The sequence below is a fragment of the Podarcis bocagei genome, assembly GCF_964188305.1.
Source record: "Podarcis bocagei genome assembly, chromosome: 17".
NCBI lineage: Eukaryota > Metazoa > Chordata > Lepidosauria > Squamata > Lacertidae > Podarcis > Podarcis bocagei.
Window position 1 is genome coordinate 40,668,726 of NC_138143.1, and position 25,582 is coordinate 40,694,307.

Sequence of the window (25,582 nt, forward strand, 5' to 3'; positions counted from 1 at the left end):
TCAGCTGAAAACAGACTTTACTTGCAGCTGCAAAGTACAAAAGGCAACTGTACTCCTTTTGAGTTGAAGACAAGACGCTCAGCCACACATTATAAATATTACAATGCACTAACAAATGTTAAAATAACTGTAGTGTACAAGGACAGAGTGAAGACTCCAGCAAAGCTTTCTGTATTCTATTAAAGCTGGCAGGCCCAGACGTCGTGAGGCAGATACTGAGGCTTCAGAACACTAGCCTCTCTTCAAAAAAGAAATGAAAAGGAATCCATTTTTATGGCCTGGTGCTCCAAAGCAAAGTGGCATTTGAGGCCACTGAAATTGTCTTGGCCAGCAGTTCTCCTCGGAGGACCAGGCTGTGTCCCGCTGCAGAATCCTAGAAAGTCTGAAGGCAGCCTCCACCAAGGTGATTCTGCCTTCCCTTCAGAAAGCACATTCTCTTGGGCTGATCTAGAGGTGCTATGAAGTGGGATCTCTTCCTTGCAGAATCTTTCTCTTAACATTATTGTCTCTTTTGGAAGTGTCACTATTAATACCCACTGTCCATGTTCAGGAGGACTTTGAAAATGGAGGCTTTGAACTTTTAGAGCAAAGATTATTAGGGGAATTGGGTGGTCGTCGCCCCCCCCCCCCCGAATACTGAATTTTATTAAAAAAAAATGTGTGGGGAACTGGCTAAAGGAAAAGTACCGGTACATCTTCTTAAGGTAAAAGGTAAAAGGACCCCTGACCATTAGGTCCAGTCGTGGCCGACTCTGGGGTTGCGGCGCTCATCTCGCTCTATAGGCTAAGGAAGCCGGTGTTTGTCCGCAGACAGCTTCCGGGTCATGTGGCCAGCATGACTAAGCCGCTTCTGGCGAACCAGAGCAGTGCACGGAAACGCCGTTTACCTTCCCGCCGGAGCAGTACCTATTCATCTACTTGCACTTTGACGTGCTTTTGAACTGCTAGGGTGGCAGGAGCAGGGACTGAGCAACGGGAGCTCACCCCATTGCGGGGATTCAAACCGCCGACCTGATCAGCAAGTCCTAGGCTCTGTGGTTTAACCCACAGCGCCACCCACGTCCCTGGTACTTCTTCTTACTCAGGGTCATATTGACATAGGGGATTTGCTATCGAGTGGTGGTGACCAGTGCCAGAGATGGCTCTAAAAGAGTATTGGAGGCATTCAGGGGAAGACTGCTGGGTCCGTGATGTCTGCATGGACCCATCATGGTCCAGAGACAAGTCTCTCCCTGAGTACCAGTTGTGGGATGTATGTTGCCTTCATGCACAGCTCATGTGCACTTCATAGAAGCATTTGAGCTGGCAAGTGTTAGGAACAGGATTGCACCTAAGTGGACCACCGGTCTGCTCTAGCAGGGCTCTTTTCATCTTTTTAATCACTAAATGGTAATTCAATGGTATGTAAGCTCCAATGGAAAGACAGACCTACTTCTGAGCAGACATGCATCAGATTGCACTGTAAGGCAACAACTGGTTTTTCAACTTTATTATTATTATTATTATTATTATTATTATTATTATTATTATTATTACTATTTGAATGGAAAATTAAATTGGCCATAGTCATGATTTATTAAGACATACATTGTTAAAATATGCTGGCTAGCTAGTCCTTAATGGCTGTTAAAAAGAAAATCTCACTAGTTTGGTAAGGAGTTGTTGTGAAAGTGCAGCGAACAAGGATGCAGAGACAGACAGACAAGCTTCTCACGCATTTGGTTCAATGCTTGTAGAGTGCAGGGCAAGTGTGGGACGCAAAAAGAACAAGTATTTTGCCAAAGAAGAGGCCCTTTTTGTTGAACTCAGAGCTCAGCTCTTGTTCGAACCACTTCAACCTGAAATGTGGACTAGCAAGGACAGAGGGTGTGTGTGTGTGTGTGTGTGTGTGTGTGTGTGTGTGTGTGTGTGTGCTGGGTGCCCATTCTTTCCCATTCGAAACTACAATCTGGGTGCACCCTTAGGCCAGTGTTTCCCAACCGGTGTTCCGCGGCACACTAGTGTGCCGTGAGACATCGGCTGGTGTGCCGTGGGAGGAAGGCGGGCGAGTCGGGCGGTGAGAGGCGGCGGCGGCGGCGAGGATCCGCGTCGAGCCGGGGGCGGCTCCGCGGTGGTGGTGCCGAGCGGCGGGGCAGCGCGCGCAAAAGGGAGGATCGCGAGACAGCGGAGGAGGAGGAGGCCGGCATGTCCGGGCAGCAGCAGCAACAACAGCAGCAGCAACTCCCGCCGCCGCCCCCTCCTCCGCCCGCTATCGCCGCCACCACCACAACAGCCGCCGCCGCCTCAGCTGCCCTCACTCTGCTGCCTCCTCCCACCCCGGCAAGGGGGAGGGAAAAAACTTTCGCTTTTGTGCGTCCCTCCCGGCGTGACGCTGCGTGCTGACGTCATGGGGCGGGGCTTTAATGGTGGTGTGCCGCGAGATTTTTTTCCGGCTAACAGGTGTGCCGTTGCCCAAAAACGTTTGGGAAACACTGCCTTAGGCTACTTCCATGTGTACAAGGCAAACAGCGTGAGATATGCAGTTAGGAAGCCATGCCTTTAATCTGCCTTTTCCACAAAGTAAGGGAGTACATCCCCCATTCGTATATGTGTTAAGCCTTGCATGGGATGAAAGTCATGCAACTCAGCCTACATTCACTGCAGGGTGATTAAGCTTCATGCTGGATGCATGATGGAGAGACATGTCGTATGACCACTTCACCATGAGTTGAACTCCGGCTGCATTCATACAACCTACTTCAAAACCACATCAACAGTGTTGAGCTGGCTTTGACCTACTGCTGTCTCCTTTATTGATACTGTACCAAGGCAGGGTGATTCAACACTCCACACTCTCTGGGGATTAAAGGCAAGGAAGTTCTCTAAGCCATGCAGGGGAGAGTGCTGCAGACTTGCACTTCTCTTGCATCAGAAGAAAGCCATGCTCAGAGTTCAGTACAAGCACTTGTGGGTAGATATCCTGCAAACTCTGGTTGCTGGATCTGAATGCAAATGGTTTTTTTGTTTTTCTTACAAAAGCCAGAAGATTTTTCTGCCCAGCTTGTGTGTGTGTGTGTGTGTGTGTGTGTGTGTGTGTGTGTGTGTGTGTGTATATATACACACACACACACATACATACATACACATACATACACACACACACACACAGTGGTACCTCAGGATGCGAACGGGATCCGTTCCAGAGCCACGTTCGCATCCCGAACAGAACGCAAGATGCGACAGCGCGTCTGCATGTGCGTGGGTTGGGTTTCGCCACTTCTGCGCATGGGCATGACATCATTTTTACCATCTGCGCATGCACGAGCGGCGAAACCCGGAAGTAACGCGCTCCGTTACTTCCGGGTCGCCGCGGAGCACAACCCAAAAATACTTAACCTGAAGCGTATTTATCCCGAGGTATGACTGTATACAAACAAGTGAAGCAACCTCAGAAATGATAGTCCACTGAGGTTCCTGAAACATAAAGTACAAACTCCTTTCTAGTGTATGTGTAATGGTGCTCGCTGTCAGGGCCCTTCTAGCACAAAACTATCCTATCACTAAACCCTTAAAACGCCAGTGAAGAAGTATTAGGATTAAATATAAGAGGCCAGGCTCAACGCCATGACTTTCTTTAACCTCAATATGAGGAGTAAGATCTACGGCTAAAATACAAGAGACTCTTGCTGAGCAGGAAAGTCTACTTTTTTAAAGGATTTTTAACAAAACAAGGGGGAAAGAAAACCTTTGACAATGCTGCCATTACATGTCACATTCTTGAGTATGACTACTTGGTGCTGACATTTTCACAATGCGCTGGGTGTTGTGTTCTCTGGACTCACAAATAGTAGAGCACAAAATATAGATAGGCAGAGCTACGCACTTTCCTTTGTATCACTCAATGGACATTCAACACCTGCCCTTTTATTTCACTTCTTACATATGCTACACTTTCTAAGTTGGTGATGACATGATGCGTTTCTCAAGTTTTGTGCTCGCTGTGCAGGATTATATGATGTGGTTCAACTGCAAGTACTTGGGGGAGAAGAGCTGTTCGATAAGCTGCAAACATTTGGAAAGTATTCAGTCATAGATTCCTTAGTTTTCTCTCTTAGGGGCAGGCCCAATATTACTTATGGATGCATTCTCTACTTACAGGAGTCAGCTGTTAGGTCTTGACTGTCACAACAACCTCTGCTATCTGTAAGATACATTTTGGAACTCCAGCAGTTGCAGAAGTCAGGGTGACAGAGATCATGGCGTTTCATTCTACCCTTAGCAAAAGCATTAGCCACACCTACCACTGGCTAGCCGCTTTAATTCTTCCTAAAGAACAAAACAGGGGACATGTGTATTTTGTGCTAGTTTGCCATTATTTAAGGCTCCCATTCATACATTTCCTTGGAGAAGCTTTTTGAAGGACCCTGGGCTGTCAGCTGCTTTCTGCAATAGAGCCTAGCTTTCCAGGTATTTAATCTCCAAAATGATCCTCAGTGCGCTGGGGCCTGGTTATTATTCCCTGAACTGTTTGCTATAAATATTGTTTTAACTTGCTAGACACATGACTTGGGAAACCTCAGGTAATTACAGTGGTGCCCCGCAAGACGAATGCCTCGCAAGATGGAAAACTCGCTAGACGAAAGAGTTTTCCGTTTTGGAGGTGCTTCGCAAAACGAATTTCCTATGGGCTTGCTTCGCAAGATGACAATGTCTTGCGAGTTCCTGCTGGTTTTTTCCCCTTTCCCCCTCTTTTCTAAGCCGCTAAGCCGCTTATCAGCTGATCCGATCAGCAGATAAGCTGCTAAAAGCCGCTAAAAGCCGCTAATAGCGCTAATAGCGCTAATCCGCTAATCTGCTAATCCTTCAATGGGCTTGCTTCGCAAGACGAAAAAACCACTAGAGGAAGAGAATCACAGAACGGATTCTTTTCGTCTTGCGAGGCACCACTGTAATGACCGTATGCTTCTGCAGCCATGGAAAGTTCAATGAGGCCTCCTGGGGGATGCGACTCCTCACTTTTCAGAGCCTTTTCTTTTAGACAGTCTCCTTCCTTTCATGCTTAGTTGTTAGCCCAATTATGCCTGCAAATGTATTGGGTTACTCCCCAAAAGAGCCATGGGTTTGACAGAAGTTAACACAGAACAGTACAAATGGCAGAGCAGAGCTGACCAATGAGGCAGTTATGGCTGCACAAGCACCCAAAAAGGATCCTGGACACTTGTTCAAATTAGACTTGAAAGAAGCATTCTGTTGTAGCCAACTGAAAAGGCTGCTCTGTGTGTGGCTGTGGGGGGCATCCACAATGATGTACCGTATTTTTCGCTCCACAAGACGCACTTTTTCCCTCCTAACAAGTAAGGGAAAATGTCTGTGCGTCTTATGGAGTAAATGCCTATGGGCGGCGGTTGGATCCTGCTGCAGTCGCGAGCAAAGGATCCATGGCTCCCCTTCCTTCCCTCCTCCGTGGCTCGCTTTAAAGCAGCAAAGCGGGAGAGGAGCCGCTTACACGAGAGGAGGCTGCTGGGGTTCCTGTGTTGGGTCCATCTGGGGGCGCGCTGCCTCCCCGCTCGTCGCTCCTTGAGCACGCACACTAAAGAAACATACAGCTCCTGTCCTTCTCACTCTGATATACCGGTAGTTTATTAAATAGTTTAGTACAACATTTGATTCAGAATATTCCCCCCCCCCCCCGTTTTCCTCCTTTAAAAACTAGGTGCGTCTTATGGAGCGAAAAATACGGTATCTGGTTTGCAAATGTGCCCAAGAGGATGGGTGACCCCTGCTGTAATAAAATGCCAGCCATTCGCAGCACAGAAGCCATAACAACAGTAGCCTAAATTATGTTATGGGCACATGTTACTGAGATCTCTGTAAATTCCCCAGGAGCACAGGCTGCCCTTCCTTGCTGCCCTGGGCACGCATCTCTGGGAGGACAGGAGCTCTGCATAAAGCAGCGATGTTTCTCAGGACGTTATTCCTCTTTTATGAGACATTGGGAACAGCATAAAGCGGCTAATCTTTTGATTGTAAATACAAGGAGCGATGTCTTCTTATTTTTAAATACTTTACACGTGGAGGGCAACAGCTGAAATTCATTTAGCATGTTTGCCTAGGTTCCCCTAAGTCAAACCACATGTCCTGTTTTGTGTAAAGCAGAAAGGTTTTCCTCCTTGCAATATGGCTAAGCAGATTTGCATATAAAGAGGGGCTATTACACACCACGAAGAAAAGGGATAATATACATCAATGTAAAAGCAGAGCACATTACTAGAACTGTTCAGAGATGTTCACTAACCAGCACGTTGGTGGCCTTGGACCACTAGGGTAGAACGATGATAAACTCCACACAAAAATCTGCTAAAACCCAGCTGGGGGGGGGGTACTAGTCCTTCCAACGGGTTTCTTCTCCTCATATCTTCCACAACCAGCACAGGTGTTCACTAAAATTATCACTAGGCATTTTCTTCCCCCTCCCACCCTCAACAGCCCTTTGGAGGTGAGTTTATCCTGCTGTTTCTAACCCTAAGAAGTGGTTGGCTGTGTTGCAGATGTATCCAGTCCTTTCCCCCTGTTTTAGAGAAGAGCGGGGAAAACAGACTCCTTTTTCTCTGATTATGAATGAATGGCGTTCTCTAGGATGGAGTCATTGCCTACAAAATCCCGCAAGTATGCATCTGACAAAGAAGGCTGCTCTTCTTCCGAGTTTTGCACTTCTTGCTTGGCTTCTGCCATTACTGGTTCCTGTGTGTTGGAGTCTTGAATTGAGGGCATCTGGAAGTTGGGCTCGTTGCCTCGTGGTTCGCTGGGTTGCAGAGGAAGCAGGGCCTTGTGGCGCATGAGGCTGTCGTCACTGTTTTGGGCTTCCAGTGAGTTCCTGTGCTTTGCATTCCGGTTGGCTACTGCATTTGTCTGGTGCTCCTCGAAGCTCAGCGAGAAAGTAACAGTCCCACCGCCAAAACTCACCTTTTGCTTGCACCCATGTGGCTGCTGCTGGTCCACTGGGCTTGGCAGTGAAAAGGGATTTTCATGGTTGCTTTTACTGCTGATGGACGAGGATGGCGTCGAGGCTGTGGAGCCGCCAAGACTGTTGGACCTCTTGCGGGACACATTGCTGCGCCGCAGCGTAGCCTTGGCAGCCACCTTGAAGGCGTGGGCAGCGGTGCTGGAGCGCACCTCCTCGATGGTGTTGCGCGAGGGCTTGAAGAGGATGATGTAGACCTTGTTGAAGAAGATGCAAGCCAGCTGCCCAAAGCTGGCAGCCAGTATAGCGATCACCTCCACCGCCGAGACAAATTTGCCGTAGGTGCTGGCGTAAGCTGGGATAAAAGAGATCCAAACAATGAAGAAGATCAGCATGCTGAAGGTGATGAATTTGGCCTCGTTGAAGTTCTCGGGCAGCTTGCGGGACTTGAAAGCGAAGAAGAAGCAGATAGCGGCCAGGAGGCATGTGTAGCCGATCAAGAAGCCCAGTGCCATCAAGGAGCCCTCGTTGCAGGTGATGAAGATGATCTCGTCCTCCAGTTCATGATTCCGATAGCTGGAAGGGGGAGCCGTATAGAGCCAGATGACACAGATGACTATCTGCACAAAAGTGCACAGGAAGACCAGGAGGAACTGGAGGTTAAGGCCCCACCACTTGCGATGGAGGCTTGTGGGTATCTTGGCCTCAAAGACCAGGAGGACGCGGTTGGTCTTCACCAGGATGCAGGAGATGCAGAGGACAAAGCTGATGCCAAAGGCCGGCTGCCGTAAGCGGCAGTTCCAGTCCTGGGGCTCCCCGATGAAGAAAAGGGAGCTGGAGAAGCAGCAAAGCAAGGAGAAGAGGAGGAGGTAAGAGAGTTCGCGGTTTGTGGCCTTGACGATGGGTGTGTTGCGAAATCTGGTAAAGACCCCTAGGACAAACGATGTGAGGAAGATGCCTAGTATAGCGAAGAGGGTGAGCGCAATCCCAAACGGCTCTGTCCAAGACAAAAATTCTATTTGCTTGGGAATGCAGAACGTATGGTTTTCGTTGGACCAGAAGTCTTCATCACACCTCTCACAGGCACTAGCATCTGGAAAAGACAAGACACTCTTGAGAGAGAAAGAAAGAAAGAAAGAAAGAAAGAAAGAAAGAACAAAAAAAAAATTCTGAACCTCAACAGCATGTGTGTTGCATATTGTCTTATACGCTGCCTGAGAGTTGACCAACTCTGGCTCATTTTATTTAATTATTAAAGTGATCTAGGACCCCAGGGCAGGTTACATCAACAAATTACATGAAGCAATGAATAAATATTAAAACACACATGCAATTTTACAAGCTTAAGAACATTAAACATCTGTCAAAATTACAATATAGGGCCTGGCTAAGTCATTGCATTAGGCTGAGGTGACCTGCAAGGTCTCATCCGTCTTTTTTCTTTGTTTGTGTAATGTTGAGAGGTAGATGGGGGTCTGGTGCAAGACCCCTAGAACATGAGCCCTTGAGGGGTGTCAGGGTTGTAGTTGTCCCTGCAGGCTCTATGCACAGAGGGCCACAACACCTGTATCAGCTAACCTTATCACCATCATCATCATTTTATTAAATTTGTTAGATACTTTATCTTGCCCAATGCAACCTGAAGTGACTTGTGACCAAACAAGCAACCAAACAAAAATAAACAAAAGCCCACATTAAAACGGGGGGAGGGGGGGGGAATAAAGATTATGACCCAATACATTACAAACATTCCATCCACTTCTAAAAGGCCACAGATATACAGAAAAAGGCCAAAGGGACAGGCAGTAGATGATAAGAGGAAAGCTCATTCTTTTACAAATTATTCCCCTTCCTTAAAAATATGAAGGCAGTTCCAGGCCTAGATGGCACTATAGTGGTAAATCAGCATTTTCATATAAATTTCCTCCATACAGAAAACTAGCGTGCCAGGGATTGTAACTAGGCTTCTCTCTGACACACTAGTTTTCTGCCATGTGCTTCCATCATGATGCCCCAGAATGCAGGTTTGCCACCTTAGAACTAGGCCGGAAATGGTACCTGCCTGAGATACGGACAGTTCTAGGGAGCGCCCAATTTAGCGCAATGTGGGCAGTTTCTCCACATAGGTTGGCAAGCAGAGGAGGGGAAGAAGAAGAAGAAGAAGAAGAAGAAGAAGAAGAAGAAGAAGAAGAAGAAGAAGAAGAAGAAGAAGAAGAAGAAGAAGAGGAGGAAGAAGGTTACCTACTGAGAAGATCAATAAAAAAGCCAAATTTTGTCCTTGCTCAGGACATATTACCAAGGGGTGAAGGCACTGCAAACAAAGTTTCTAAGAGCTGTGATCTACTATTGATTCTACCACTCAAAACAAACACCTTCCTATTTTGTTGCTGTGACAACTGACTTCCCTCAACGAGGCCATGAAATTCTTCCAGAGGTTCTGCGACAACACTGCTACATCCTCAATTTGCCAAAACCTTTTGACTGTGGGCTCCAGTTTCAAAATACGTTTTCCAACTCCATCTTGGGAAATGTCTCCAAGCAGAAAAGAGCAAAGCATCGATTTCTCCGCATCAGACCATACCTGTCTCATCACTGATCTCCCCGTCAGTGCATTCCACACATTCAAAACAACAAGTAGCTGTCCCCTCGAGAATGCCTTTTCTTCTGCCTGGCGGGCAGTCTTTGCTGCAGTTGGAGAACGGCACCTGGAGGAATTAAAAACAAACCAACCGTGAGCAGAAAGAGGCACAGTCATCAGGAAGAGAGTGAAAATCTAGATAAAGATTGTTATGTACTGAAGTGCTCATCCTGGGCCAACAGGGGGATACTGTAGATAGTTATGCAAATGAAGGATCAAAAGTGACGTTCAGTGATTGGATAGTTTTAGAAAGTTGTTACAGTAACAAGGTACTGGAGCTCTATATAAGCAGGCTGACTGAACCCTTCAGTTCAGTTCAGTTCTGGCCTCAGAATAAAGAAGAGCTGTTTGAAGAATCGCTGTGTCGTCTGATATGTTCACCTACAACTTAACAAAGATGCTTTGCTCCAATTCATTCCAGGGACTGAGGAGAGAAACTGAACTTCACCAAGCAGGAACAGGTATGAGGCAAAGACCTCCTGGTGGAGGCTGCTACTCACAGAGGGTTGATAGCAGGCCTGCCAACTACTAGATGCCACTGTCTGTGGTGGCAGCGCCTCCCCTTTTCCACTGAGGGAGAGGACAGTTGGAGACTGTACAGCCACTTCTCCTCCACTGCCAACCATTCACCTGAGCAAACTGGCAAGGGAGTAGCAGCGCTGACCACGAGCAGCAGCAGAAAGAGGAGAGACAGGAGATGGCGAAATTGGCGTCAGAAATAAGAGAGCAAAAAGAAGAAATGCTTGAATGGAGACCCTTTTCTGATTATCTGAGAAAATATTATAGGCAAATGAAATGGAAGGCAGGACTTGAAGCAAAGGAATGAGAATGATAAAGGAATGTAATATAGGACAGATGTTTTAGAGAAATATTACCTTTAGGGCAGTAGATTAATTATCTGAATAGAAACATCATGGGAGGAAGGGTGGGAAGCCAAAACCTTAAGGGAACACTGCATTGAAATTGGATTGAATTTGTTAAACTGTTTGAAACCCAATAAAAATTTATGTTCAGAAAAAAGGAGAATCAGTGGTTGCTGCATTTATTGCCCCTTGCTTCACCAGGCAAGCAAGTAGCTACCGCTCTTTTATTTATATTCTTTTATTCCATTCTATTAAAGTGATTTATGTACTGCTTAACTGCAATCATCTCTAAGCGGTGTGCAAGAAATACAATATAGAATATTGGTTAAGCGGCAAAGGCTTTAAGAAAGGAGTGGCAGCTGCCCATGTCACCAGCTCTGTCCCTCCGTGCAGACGATGTGAGGTCGATGCTGCTGCTTTTGCAGGTGGCAGCACCAAGGAGGGGGCGCTCCACCCAAGGGGCCCAGTCCTTACCACTAGCTGGAGGGAGGAGGCAGGAGACAGTGTCTGCTGCTGCTTCTCCCGGGACACTGTGGTCCTTGCAGCTGCTTCAAAGGATGGGTTGGTGACAGAAAGATTGCCATAGGGGACTCTAGAGAGGTATAACCATATTGTGGGCTGGGGTGTGGGTAGGGAATGGTGTGCCTGTTCCTCCAAAATGTGAGCCCGTTCCTCCAAAATGTGAGCCCCAAATTGACTTGAAAAATGATAAAAACACAAGGGTGATCTTTGTACTGCTGATGGCTTAGAATCTGCGCTGTCTGTCAGTATCTAACACGGTAATGGGTTGTTTCTCATTGCCAGCGGCAAGAAATTTCCCTGGTGGTGTAGCTCTCAAAGGCAGCATCGTGCTGATATGCACAACAGCTGTTGCCCCAACTTAGCTTTGCGTTAGAGAGCAAACAAGCTCAGAATCCATGCTGTGCATCACCCCAGCAATCCTTGCTGCCTGGCATTGCAGGGAACTGCCACACACGATCTAATGGCAGATTTCTGCACGTATACCAAAGAGCCACAAGGTGGAAGCAGAAATCAAAACTGTGACTTTCGAAACAGTGGTCTGGTGCTGAATGTTGCTTAGCATTTGAACAATTTCATGGAGTGGCCTTTCCCCCTCAGGAACCACAACAATTTGCCAGCTGTGGTCTCATCCAGACCTGCACTTGTCTTTTTTTTCTTTCATAAAATATTTATTAAAGGTTTTAAACAATATAACCAACTTCACATTCACAACCAAAGAAAAAAAAAACACCATCACAGTCAATACAAGAAAAACATACAAAACATACAAAAAAACAGAGAAAAAGCATAAAAAAGACATGAAAAAGGGGAAAAAAAGATTCAATTTCTTAAGTATTATTTCCATAACCCTCTTTCTTGACTCCCTCACATCTCCCTTTTCTGTGTTCTCATTTGCAAGATCTTATTCAGCAAAACTTCACCTTCTTTCAAATCTTATTTTATATTATACATTTCAACTATTATGTCTCCAACTTTATCCCCTTTATATTATTTGAGCTTGACATAATATTGTTCAAATTTCAACTTTGTTCTTATAAACCAATTTTGCATACTCCTCTCAAATATGTCACTAATGCCATGTTATCTTCATGTCCTGCATCATTCTAGCATTCATACAGTTTACAATACTTTTGCCAGACCTGCCCTTGTCTTGCGCCCAAAAATCACGAGTCCAAGCACTTTCCTGCTTGTCCCGCACTTTCTAGGGACAGGTCTGTCCAAGCAGTTATGTCCTTGTCGTCGTCGTCGTCTTCTTCTTCTTCTTCTTCTTCTTCTTCTTCTTCTTCTTCTTCTTCTTCTCCTCCTTCTTCTTCTTCTTCTTCTTCTTCTTCTTCTTCAACTGCCCTATACCCGCAGGTCTCAGGGCGGTTTGCAGAATAAAATCAAAATATAAAACCACAAAATCCAAAATAAAAATAAAAATAAAAACCCAATGACCTGCTTTCTCCTGGAAAATCTGCTCTTTAGCGATCAATCGGAACAAACTTCAATCCACTTGATAGACATTTGCTCCAACTCAGTGGTAAAGATCGGGTTTCGCCAAGGCAAAGCAACAGAGCAAGGGCAAGTCTGGATGAGCCCTATGTATAACAACATAGGAGCAATTTAATTAACTACTAAATAGCAAGGCAACAGCAGCTTGAGGCTGTGTGTAAATCTGTATGCCTTCCTTTGAAAGCATTGCTGGCGCTCAGAGGTGGGAAGGACCCCCAAAAAAGCTCAATGCACTTGTGATTCTAGCACCAGGCACAGGGCTGGGAGATCAATGGAAAGGAGCGGGACAAAAAGGGCTTATAGCAACAGGAGGGATCTCAGGGAGGCAAGTGCAGGGCACACCCAGCCCCGTCCTCTAACTCCTCACTGCCGCCCCTCAGCAGCTGCCACCTGAGGCAGATGCCTCATGTTGTTTAATGGCAGTGTTCCCCAATAATCACATACAGTGGTGCCTCGCAAGACGAATGAATCCGTTCTGTGATTCTCTTCGTCTAGCGGTTTTTTCGTCTTGCGAAGCAAGCCCATTGACGGATTAGCGGATTAGCGCTATTAGCGGCTTATCTGCTGATTGAATCAGCTGATAAGCGGCTTAGCGGCTTAGAAAAAGGGGGGGAAGGGAAAAAAACCAGCAGGAACTCGCAAGACATTGTCGTCTTGCAAAGCAAGCCCATAGGAAATTCGTTTTGCGAAGCACCTCCAAAATGGAAAACTCTTTCGTCTAGCGAGTTTTCTGTCTTGCGAGGCATTCGTCTTGTAGGGCACCACTGTACCCCTTTTGAGAATTTAGTCTTACAGGCGCAGTTTTAATAATGCTATTTTATCTTTGGATTGTTTTCTGCAGCTAGAAAGACTATGATAAAGTAGAGTTCTGCCATCTACATATGGAACCCTCAAGGGTACATATACCACACTTTGGGAAACGCTGCTATACAGCATTCAAAATGGCAACACCAACACTATGATTTGGAGGAAAGGAACTGATACTACACACATAGGCACACTTTGCCTGCTGCTCACCAACATAAAACCAGGCAGCGGCAACAAAAACGATGCATTCCCCCCCCCCCTTCTGTGCAGCAGGACCCAAGAAAACAGAACCTTGCCATTGGCTATGGGAAAGAATTTCAGCCCAAAAAGATCTGTGGACCTTGTGGGAAAGGTTGATAAATATTAATGTTAGTTTGGGGTGGCTGGTGTCCCTTACCTCCTTGGAGAATCCACTCCACAGAATCTTGTTCTCATTGATAAACAGCCTCTCTCCTTTCTTGGCATAAACATTATAGTGTCCAACTTCCTCAAAGACAATGGAGCCGTCCTCTGGTGACAGGTGCCAATTGATGATGGAGTAATTCCCTATCAGGCCCCCAGATTCGTCAAAATCCACTTGCTCTCCCATGTTGTTTGTGAAGTTCAAGTGCCGCAGGTGCTTCAGTACCTACGGAGAAGGATACAGATATAGGCTGAATCAGGCCATCACTGATACTGGCATCTTTTGACGGACCAACCCTGCTGTGCCAAAATCAAAAGCCATTAAAATGCCTGAAGTTAGGTAGAAACAGAAATGGCAGCTGGTGCTGCTGAAACGTTTACTTGTCAAATGCTTGGGTTGTTTTATACATCCTTTTGCAAATGGGTGTGAGATGATATTCCTGCTTTGCAAAGGGGTTGGACTAGACTGGGGTTTCCCAAACTTGGGTCTCCAGCTGTTTTGGACTACAACTCCCATCATCCCTAGCTAGCAGAACCAGTGGTCATGGATGATGGGAACTGGCAGGAGCAGGGACCGAGCAACGGGAGCTCACCCCGCCACGGGGATTCGAACCGCCAACCTTCTGATCGGCAAGTCCTAGGCTCTGTGGTTTAACCCACAGCGCCACCCGCGTCCCTAATTGCAGCTTACATTTTTCAAATTGGATGGAAGCTGGTTTGAGAGAAAAGGCATCAAGCAGCAGTATTTCTCAAGAAACTATAGGCTATAGAGGGATTGTGGCTGACGTTCATGTGCACTTGAGATCTAAATTGCCCTGCTTCTTAGACTGTCATCCAAAAGCTTTACTTTTCTGGTTTATCACCACAGCAGTTATTAACGCTGGGCTTCAGCAAATGATTTAATTAGACAGCGCCTATATGATATTGAGCTTCAGAATAATTTGGCCACAATATGGAAATTTTGTCCATGGTAGGATTATTTTCCACCTAGTCATTTTGATACGTTGGCATCCTATTTGCAAAATTTAACAATTCCAGTACACAGGTGTGCTTTCACTTATGCAAGATTACATATACAGTGGTACCTCAGGTTAAGTACTTAATTCGTTCTGGAGGTCCGTTCTTAACCTGAAACTGTTCTTAACCTGAAACACCACTTTAGCTAATGGGGCCTCCTGCTGCCGCCGCGCCACCGGAGCACGATTTCTGTTCTCATCCTGAAGCAAAGTTCTTAACCCAAGGTACTATTTCTGGGTTAGCGGAGTCTGTAACCTGAAGCGTATGTAACCTGAAGCGTAATTAGAGTAAGATCTATTCTTTGATTATTCATGTAAACCTCCAGTTTTTACCTCTATCTTCAGTACATTGTGTTTTATTTTATTGCTATGGCTAGTGGCTGATGCAAATAAAGATTCTTATTCTTATTCTTCTTCATGATGTGCACTTGGCTTCAAATAGCAAGGTGGGAACGCACTGGAACCTGAGTAAGGGCTAATGTGTGCACAGCCTGAAACTATAACTAGCATGATGAGCGTTCTAGAAATTGCTGTGGTTTACTGATGAGATTACCATGAAAGTTTTTAAAAAGTGTTTTGTGGAACTGGTCTCTTATGCAGTATATTGGGTAGGTTCATGTAGGAAAGTGCAGGTAATTTTTATCTGTAAGCCACCTTGAATCCTTGTCAGTGAAAAAGGCAGGGTATAAATAAATTAATAATAGGGAGGGAGAAAGGTTGTTTTCTGCTGCTCCAGAGAAGCGGACACGGAGCAATGGATCCAAACTACAAGAAAGAAGATTCCACCTAAACATTAGGAAGAACTTCCTGACAGTAAGAGCTGTTCGACAGTGGAATTTGCTGCCAAGGAGTGTGGTGGGGTCTCCTTCTTTGGAGGTCTTTAAGCAGAGGCTTGACAACCATATGTCAGGAGTGCTCTGATGGTGTTTCCTGCTTGGCAGGGGGTTGGACTCGATGGCCCTTGTGGTCTATTCCAACTCTATGATTCTATGATTCTATAATAATAATAATAATAATAATAATAATAATAATAATAATAATAGGTGCACACCTTTGTCTCTCAAAGCAGACGGGTGCCAACAAATGTGACGGGACAAGATGACAAGACATTTGCTCGGCTTTTTGGGTATAGCAAACCTAACTATTATCGGCTGTTACAGTTCTAATTCAACTTCAACTTGCACCCAGTGCACACAAAGCAAATAAACTGAAAAAGCAACAGAGATATGGCTCTGAACCCCAATACCTGATGAAGAGCTGCATGAGAGCTGAAAACCTTGTGACTTTTTAAAAAAAGGATTCTCTTATTAAAGATACTGGTTTCTATTATTCTATTACCCTCATTCTTGTTTCGCTAGTGCTGCAATGGCATTTGTCTAATATTAGCATGTCATGAAAATGGAAGTGCGGCAGGAGCAAGATGGGGAAGGGGGAGAAGGCAAATGTTATCAGAATCAGGAGAAGCAGCAAAACCTGGACCATCTGCTCAGTCCACCAGCTCACGCTCAGCTAATGACCAACCTGACGCATTTGTTTCCAAACAAATATTCTCACATTAGTGTAGCTGGAGACAGCTTGACTTGTCCTCTTCTCTGAAAGGCTTCTGTGCATCCTTTGAACTGGGGATGCCAATGACTGAGCCAGGATATACCATGTGCCAAAATACGTTGCCTCCCACTGAATAGAGCTCTGCTTTATCTTCCATGTGCAAAACTGTCAGACTGGTTTATGTATTTGAGTGATTTGAGTATTATAATTTCATAGAATCATAGAATCATAGAGTTGGAAGAGACCACAAGGGCCATCGAGTCCAACCCCCTGCCAAGCAGGAAACACCATCAGAGCACTCCTGACATATGGTTGTCAAGCCTCTGCTTAAAGACCTCCAAAGTAGGAGACTCCACCACACCCCTTGGCAGCAAATTCCACTGTCGAACAGCTCTTACTGTCAGGAAGTTCTTCCTAATGTTTAGGTGGAATCTTCTTTCTTGTAGTTTGGATCCATTGCTCCGTGTCCGCTTCTCTGGAGCAGCAGAAAACAACCTTTCTCCCTCCTCTACATGACATCCTTTTATATATTTGAACATGGCTATCATATCACCCCTTAACCTCCTCTTCTCCAGGCTAAACATGCCCAGCTCCCTTAGCCGTTCCTCATAAGGCATCGTTTCCAGGCCTTTGACCATTTTGGTTGCCCTCCTCTGGACACGTTCCAGTTGGTCAGTGTCCTTCTTGAACTGTGGTGCCCAGAACTGGACACAGTACTCCAGGTGAGGTCTGACTAGAGCAGAATACAGTGGCACTATTACTTCCCTTGATTTGAGTAATGCTGTACCAGTGTGGCATAGTGGTTAGAGTGTCAGGCCTGGGAGACCAGGGTTCAACTCCCCACTCAACTGCCTCTCAGCCTAACCCACCTCACAGGGTTGTTGTGAGGATGAGAGGAGTAGGAGGACCATGTGCACTGCTTTGAGCTCCTTAAGAGAAAAAGGTATGATATAAATGCAACATATACATATGTATGTATCAAAGGGTGGTATTCAACGCTAGTCCTACTCAGAGCAGACCTATTAAAGTAAATATACATGACTAAGGTTCATTAGTTTCTATGGATCTACGCTGAGTAGGGCTTAGCTGAATAAATGTGTACCTAATGCAAATAACGAAACTGACATTAGACAGCGTCTGTAATGAAGATTACACTTTTCCTCAATGTGAAGTGGTGATAAGCCAAAACTAATTTTCCAGTTTACTATTTCTGCATATTTGTCTGCATTGATGATCTCTGTGAGTGGCCAGTGAATTACCTGAAAGGTGGCACCCTCTCTTCTGCTTTTGGAATCTAAAATCATCAAGAGTTTGAGAAGTTTACACCCCACAAAACTAGACCGGACAGGATAGAGAAACCATCTGAAGCCAAATCTGACATTTTGAATTTAGGGTGAAAATTTGTAGCTGTGAGATGACGGATGATGCACCTTGAGACATAAAGTCTCTCTCTGTAAATTTGCTAGAGGGTTAGGTGATCTACTGCCAACTCAAGTAAGAGTTATGGTTTGCTTCCTATATGCTTATATATCTGTAAGCAAATTATTACTAAGACAACATAATTCTCTTGTGCTTTCCCAACCAAATGAATCTCCAAGAGCAGTTCTATTTTTCTAGAAAAAGAGGTGCCAGAACTCACCATGAACACCTCCCTTGTTCTCTTATAATGGCAATGGCGCCCACCTGAGAGGTGCCGGAACTGAGTTCAACCTGGAAAAAAGCCCTGTCCAAGTGTTACCTGGGTGCATCTCACCCGGGGGGGGGGGGCGGAGTGGGAACTGTGTAACACAATAAAATATTTGGATCAGAGTCCAATTTATCAAAGGGAAAGTGTGTCCTCCCTCAAAGACCAGGTGAGACCTGGAGACGGACCTCCTGTGTTGTGGGTGGGAATACTGGACAAGCTACAACACCCGATTGGTAGGTCCCTCGTTGCTGGGTTTAATTTGGCCAATGGGGTGCAGTCTAGATGGATCGAGGGACCTATATATGCCTATGCACGTGACCCAGAGCTTCCTCTTTTGGTTCGTGCATCGGAACACCTGCCCACCTCTCCCTATATGTAGGGTATTTTGCAACTGACCTTGCTAAGCCGTGGTGTGTCATCTGTCGTTGGGACAGGGGCATGGCAGGAATTTTCCCCACTTGGCTGATTGGCTGTTGCCATTTGGGTTTCACCTGCCGCATAGCAAATCGTCACAACTTGCAAGGTTGCGGATAGGCACTGGTTCAGGTGATAGGGATGGGAGAACGGTCTTGCCATCCCTATGTGAAAGGTATTCTGTTAAAGGAATCCAGGGACTCAACTTGGTTTGGTCAACCCCCGAGAGGGGATTGTGCCCGTGCCAGAGTCCAGGGGAGCATCTGGGGAGTGGACATAGTCCATTCCTGGGCTTTCCACCTACCTCAGGTGTTCACCCTTGGCTGACCTATGACAGAGCTCTGGGTCAGCACTACCTGCAAGGGTGTAGGGAGCTAGTCGAACCAGAGCCTGTGCAACCACTCACTTTCTGTAATCAACAAAGTTGTGGCCTAAATTCTGCCAAAAACCAAAACTAAAATTTGAGTCAAATGTGTCTTTATTTAGGGGGGAGGTCTCTGGGTCTGAACACGCAGGAAATGTAAGGAATTGCTCCCTCGCACCAGGGATGCTTCTAGACATAGGTTGTCTTAGTGTACCTATTCATTGCTGTTTTGCTTCAAACAAGAAGTGTCTGGAGGCGGTTGGAGGATGGATGGCGGCTAACAGATTGAGGTTGAATCCTGCAAGACAGAAGTACTGTTTTTGGGGGGACAGGAGGCGGGCAGGTGTGGAGGATTCCCTGGTCCTGAATGGGGTAACTGTGCCCCTGAAGGACCAGGTGCGCAGCCTGGGAGTCATTCTTGGACTCACAGCTGTCCATGGAGGCGCAGGTAAATTCTGTGTCCAGGGCAGCTGTTTACCAGCTCCATCTGGTACGCAGGCTGAGACCCTACCTGCCCGCAGACTGTCTCGCCAGAGTGGTGCATGATCTAGTTATCTCCCGCTTGGACTACTGCAATGCGCTCTACATGGGGCTACCTTTGAAGGTGACCCGGAAACTACAACTAATCCAGAACGCAGTAGCCAGACTGGTGACTGGGAGCGGCCGCCGAGACCATATAACACCGGTCTTGAAAGACCTACATTGGCTCCCAGTACGTTTCCGAGCACAATTCAAAGTGTTGGTGCTGACCTTGAAAGCCCTAAACGGCCTCGGTCCAGTATACCTGAAGGAGCGTCTCCACCTCCATCGTTCTACCCGGACACTGAGGTCCAGCACCGAGGGCCTTCTGGCGGGTCCCTCACTGCAAGAAGCCAAGTTACAGGGAACCAGGCAGAGGGCCTTCTCAGTAGTGGCGCCCTCCCTGTGGAATGCCCTCCCACCAGATGTCAAAGAGAACAACAACTACCAGACTTTTAGAAGACATCTGAAGGCAGCCCTGTTTAGGGAGGCTTTTAATGTTTGATGTAGTACAGTATTTTAATAAATTTTTTTTGGAAGCCGCCCAGAGTGGCTAGGGAAGCCCAGCCAGATGGGTGGGGTATAAATAAATTATTATTATTATTATTATTATTATTATTATTATTATTATTATTATTGGATTGCTTCCAGGTGACTGGAATTCAAGTGATATTCGGCAGCTAAGAAAGCAGTCCCTAGCCCAAATATTGGGCAGGGTGGTTTGCATCTGAAGCATGGTATGGGGGAAAGGGTTAAATGCACACACACACCAGCTTTAATCCTCACTGTGATCAGCTTGTGGCTGCAACTGGGGTGACACTGATGTAAAGACAATGGTATCTGGAAAGGTTAAAGTGACAGAGTTGACTCCAAGAGAGGAGAGACAGACCACAGAGAACAAAATGGTAAGATGGATCCATACAGACCATAACCAGCAACATCCCCGCCCTCCGCAAAGTACTGGAACAGCTGCACAATGGGTCATCTTTACCTATGGAGGCTGTGCACTTGTTCCTTTGTGCTTTGTGTCAGAAGATTGAGGGGGAAAGCTCAAGAGCAGGACGTTTTACTCACAATATCATGCAGATGCCTCAAAAACAGCGAGTGAGTGAAGTGTGGCTTTTCCATAATACATGACCATTGTGGAAGCAGCTCAGGAATGATGTGCTGCGGGAGAGCGCACTGATAACACCACTGCTGCAAACAGCACAGAAATCTCTCACGTGGGAAGTTACAGACTTCGACTCATTGTACAGAGGGTGTGGCATGGCTGTGCAAAAAGAGCATGAACAGCGCACCTTAGCTGTGCACTGAGTGCATCCGCCACTGCTATATTCTTTGCAAAATAACTTCCCATCTTTACTTCTTAAAATACAGTGGTGCCCCGCAAGACGAATGCCTCACAAGGCGAAAAACTCGCTAGACGAAAGAGTTTTCCGTTTTTTTAGTCGTTCTGCAAGACGAATTTCCCTATGGGCTTGCTTCGCAAGATGAAACGTCTTGAGAGTTCTTGCGAGTTTGTTTCCTTTTTCTTAAAGCCGCTAAGCCATTAATGGCCGCTAAGCCGCTAATAGCTGCTAAGCCGCTAATAGCCGCTAAGCCGCTAATAGCTGTGGTTCGCAAGATGAAAAAACCGCAAGACGAAGAGACTCGCGGAACGGATTAATTTGGTCTTGCGAGGCACCACTGTACTGTCCTTTATGAACCCAATCACAGTCCTCTAATCCAAGCCCACGCCTGCAATCACTTACAATTCTACGCAAGTCTATGCAGATGTAAGTCCCACTGTGTTCACTTAAAAAGGTAAAGGACCCCTGACAGTTAAGTCCAGTTGCAAACGACTCTGGGGTTGCGGCGCTCATCTCACTTTACTGGCCAAGGGAGCTGGTGTTTGTCTGCAGACAGTTTTTCTGGGTCATGGGGCCAGCATGACTAAGCCGCTTCTGGCGCAATGGAACACCAAAACCAGAGCAGCGCACAGAAACGCTGTTTACCTTCCCACCGGAGTGGTACCTATTTATCTACTTGCACTTTTGGCATGGTTTTGAACTGCTAGGTTGGCAGGAGCTGGGACAGAGCAACAAGAGCTCACCCCGGCACGGGGATTCGAACCGCTGACCTTCTGATCGGCAAGCCCAAGAGGCTCAGTGGTTTAAACCACAGGGCCGCTTGTTCACTTCCAAGTTAAGAGTGCTTATTTCAAAATAAATCCCAGTGAAATGGGTGGGACTTTTTTTCTGAGGAAAGAGGGCTAGGATTGTACCTCTATCTCTGTCCTTAGCTGAACCCACCCATTGAGGGCTACTGAAAATGCCAATCCCTCCCCTCTCTTCCTCTTTCATTGAAGAGAGAAAAACCAATGGGAGGAAAGCAATGAAGTAGAATGTCCTTCATCATTTAATGTAATAGTAAACAGCACCCTCTTTCCTTTGCATTAACACCCTCATAAATCCTTTCCTCTGTGTGTGATAAATGATAATGACCCTTCCCGCTATCATGGTTTTAAAAGCAGGTGCTAAACAGAGGAGAGGCGAAGAAGAGTTTCTGTTCTTGTCAGTCGGAAGCAGATGCATCAACAGGAGAGCTGGAAGATTAGGTGTCCTTCTCTGTGAGCATCATTTCAAGCCAGCAGCCCCCAGTCATTTGCCCCATGGTCTTTTTAAAACAAGACCTTTTGTTTCATATTACTAGCCTAATATACTAATTTTACCCCTTTAGCCCTTGCACAGAGTTGCCCTGAATGAACTGGGCTTCTTTTTAAACGCCGCTGAATTGATTCTTTGGCATTTATGTTTCTATCTTTAGTTACAAAACATACATGACAAGTCCTTAACAGTGAATTGTTTTGGCTAATCATTGACAGTCTGTAACCTATAAAAAGCTGCAAAAGTCACACAGTGATGAGGGCAGAGGATGTGGATTTTTCAAAAATGCTTTGGGGGGAAATAAAGCATTCGTTCAAGAGGAAGGCAATGATGATATATTATTATGAAAAATGCCCGATCCATTGGGAAATGCAAAGCGTGCAGGAAGGAGAATCTATACATTCCACTGGTTGAGACATAGAGTACACCTTGGTGCAAACATTGCATTTTATTTTTCCTCATAAAAATGAATAATGGGGGGGAGAGGGGAATAAAGGGATGTAAATGGGGTACCACTAGAGTGGGGGTACCACTGACTCTCTTGTGGAGGAGGCATGTATGTATGCTAGGGTTGCCATATTTCAGAAAATGTAAATCCAGACAAAAACGTTGTTGCCTTTTTTGGGGGGGGTGTCAAAGTTGTTGAGCTTTTTTTTTCCCAGCTAGTTTTAATAAAATCGGCAAAAAAACCACTTACAACATGGGATGCCATACATTTAAAGGTTCGCCCGGACACCATTTTTGGAATCAAAATCCCAGCGATGTCCAGGATTTTCTGGACGTACGGCAGCCCTTTGTAGCCTGCAGAATGTTTGAAGATGACTTTGCAGGAGGAATGACAATGACTAGGGCAGTGGTTGGAACAGGAGGGCAGGGGCACAAAGGGGGCTTCTTCGTGGCAGTTCATTGAGGACTCACAAGCTGCTCATTCACGCTTTTGGGGTTTTTTTGCAGAATCCACGCAACGTAACTCCAATCAAATTTCCTTTCACTCTCTATCTCTCTCTCCCCTGCCCCACATTAATCCAGATTTACCATTTCTGCAGAAAATCTGTCAACTAAAAAGGCCCCACAGAAACAGTAAATCTGGATTAAATGGGAAAATCTGAGGATGGCATCATGTAGATGCTACACAAAACTAGCATGAACGAGCAGCACAAGTCCATAATAAACTGCTATGTGGAAGCACCAATATGTCTGGGTATGTGTGGGTTTCCTGGAGAGCATCATCTCAGTCCTTCTGTTCCAGCCATCCATACCACACAGTTGTCATTCCCCACTGCAAAACCATCTTCAAACATTCTGTAGGTTGCATATATACATGCTATACAGTGGTACCTCGGGTTAAGTGCTTAATTCGTTCGGGAGGTCCGTTCTTAACCTGAAACCTGAAGCACCACTTTAGCTAATGGCGCCTCCTGCTGCCGCCGCCGCACGATTTCTGTTCTCATCCTGAAGCAAAGTTCTTAACCCGAGGTACTATTTCTGGGCTAGCGGAGTCTGTAACCTGAAGCGTATGTAGCCTGAAGCGTATGTAACCCAAGGTACCACTGTACCATTAAAGCACACTGATGCAGGGTCTCACTTGGATACAATTCTATGACAATATATGCAATATTAATCCTATTCAGAGTAGACCTGCTCTGTTAAAATTAGTAGACATGACTAACTTGGGTACATAAACTGTACTGGGTCTACTGTGGGGAAGACTAATTGTTGGATACAACCCATAGCATTTTTTAAAAACACATTTATATATAATCTTCCACACTAATCTCAAGATGGATTACAGCATTAGAAGACGTTCTAGTAAGCTTTATTTTCTTTTTTTAATGTACTGTAGTTCATAAGGTGCTAAGAAGGCAAGTCTATGCACATTTATTTGGGAGTACACTCCATTTAGTTCAGTGAGACTTACTGCTGGGCAAACATGTGTGAAGGACATTACTAAGCTATCAGTCATGATAATGGACAAACTGCAGTTCAGCATGCCACCAAAAAACCACCATCAAATAGGCGAAGAGACTAAATGCTGAATGGCAGCTTATTTTGTGAATGAATGTTCAATGTGGCTAAAGGCAAGCTGCTATTCTCTCAACCTAAGTCCCCCATCTGTGGCACTGTCATGGTCTAGGTCCTGTCCTGACTCAGACACAACAGAGAAACAGAGCTGTGTTTCATCAACACGCCAGTGAAGCCTCTCTCCAAATTTTCCAGTGACCATTCCCCACAACTTCATGTAGATGTTAAAATTGGGGACCAAATAATACCCTTTGGGACCTCACAGCAAAAATGTCACGGGGCTGATGCTACTCTCTGAAACTATAGTCATTTATGGATTAACCCATATCTTAAGATCCATATCCTGTTCTGTTATTTCCATTCAATACTAAAGATAAAGGGACCCCTGACCATTAGGTCCAGTCATGACCGACTCTGGGGTTGCAGCGCTCATCTCACTTTATTGGCCGAGGGAGCCGGCGTACAGCTTCCGGGTCACGTGACCAGCATGACTAAGCCACTTCTGGCGAACCAGAGCAGCGCATGCAAACGCCGTTTACCTTCCCGCCAGAGTGGTACCTGTTTATCTACTTGCACTTTGACATGCTTTCGAACTGCTAGGTTGGCAGTAGCTGGGACCGAGCAACGGGAGCTCACCCCATCACAGGGATTCGAACCGCCGATCAGAAGGTCCTAGGCTCTGTGGTTTAACCCACAGCGCCACCCGCATCCCTATTTCCAGTCAATACATCACCTTAAATTGTGAACTCCTAACTCCCTTTCCATTTCTGTTATAGCGGTTCCTGTCACGGCATTCATGGTGTGCTTTTTCCCAAATCATCTCCTATATTAACAGTATTTCCTATCTTGCTGTCAACCGTAATTTCAACCATACACTCCTACTTCCCTCCTTCAAGTACAAAATAGTATATATTGTGCTAGTGACAATAAAACCATGACACGCCATGATGTTCAGTGGTGCCATCTTTATCCAATTTTAAGCATCAGGCAAAAGCTTTCCCTTTTCTTCAGCTTTCAGCTCTTAATTTGAAGTGAGGCAGCAACTGTAAGACCTGCCTTTTAATTGTACGGGGTGTGTGTGTGTGTTTTAGGTTTTTAATTAGTTGCGTTTTTTGTAATTAGTTTTACTGTTTGTAAAGTCGCTTTGAGTTGCTTTTTTGAGGAAAGCAACTGATAATAATAATAATAATAATAATAATAATAATAATAATAATAATACTGATCACACATGCAAACCATGTACTTTACAACTAATGTATCAGATCCACCTGCTCTTTTCCTAAGACTGAAAACAATATGAACTTTGAATTATTTTACATATATAAAAAAAATCCCTGGTAAAGTCCATCTATTGATTAATGGAAAGGCAAATGTCACTACGTGAAGCGCACCAGTGTTTTACAGCGATTAATCTGTTGAAATAAGTGTTTCGTTGACGCTCAGGAGTTTCCCATTAGATGAACCCAGTGACACAGAGTCAAACTACCAGCCTCCCTCTGCGAATATTTTATGGATGACTTGCTAAGTCATCTGCTACAACTCCTCACAATTTAAACAACACCAGGACAAAACAGCTAGTTCCCACCAACAAGAGTGCCACTTGCTTTCTGCACACGGCCGTCTACTCTGGTGCAAGCGCAGAGGGAGAACTTCAGGGTGAACTTTATATGGGGATAGCTACAAACACTGGGCTTGCTGCAC

General features: G+C 45.6%; 1 protein-coding gene across 2 annotated transcripts in view; it reads right to left on the reverse strand.

The window, feature by feature from the left end:
* Nucleotides 1-5,892: 5,892 nt before the first annotated feature.
* CASR (calcium sensing receptor) overlaps nt 5,893-25,582 on the reverse strand; it is a 53,006-nt gene continuing 33,316 nt past the window's right edge. For both annotated transcript variants that reach the window (XM_081176221.1, XM_081176220.1), the window contains exons 5-7: nt 13,662-13,892; nt 9,522-9,645; nt 5,893-8,033 (exon numbers count right to left, since the gene is read on the reverse strand). In XM_081176221.1, the coding sequence (XP_081032347.1) occupies nt 6,592-8,033; nt 9,522-9,645; nt 13,662-13,892 (1,797 nt within the window). In that variant the 3' untranslated portion in view covers nt 5,893-6,591. The remainder of the gene's footprint in view (nt 8,034-9,521; nt 9,646-13,661; nt 13,893-25,582) is intronic.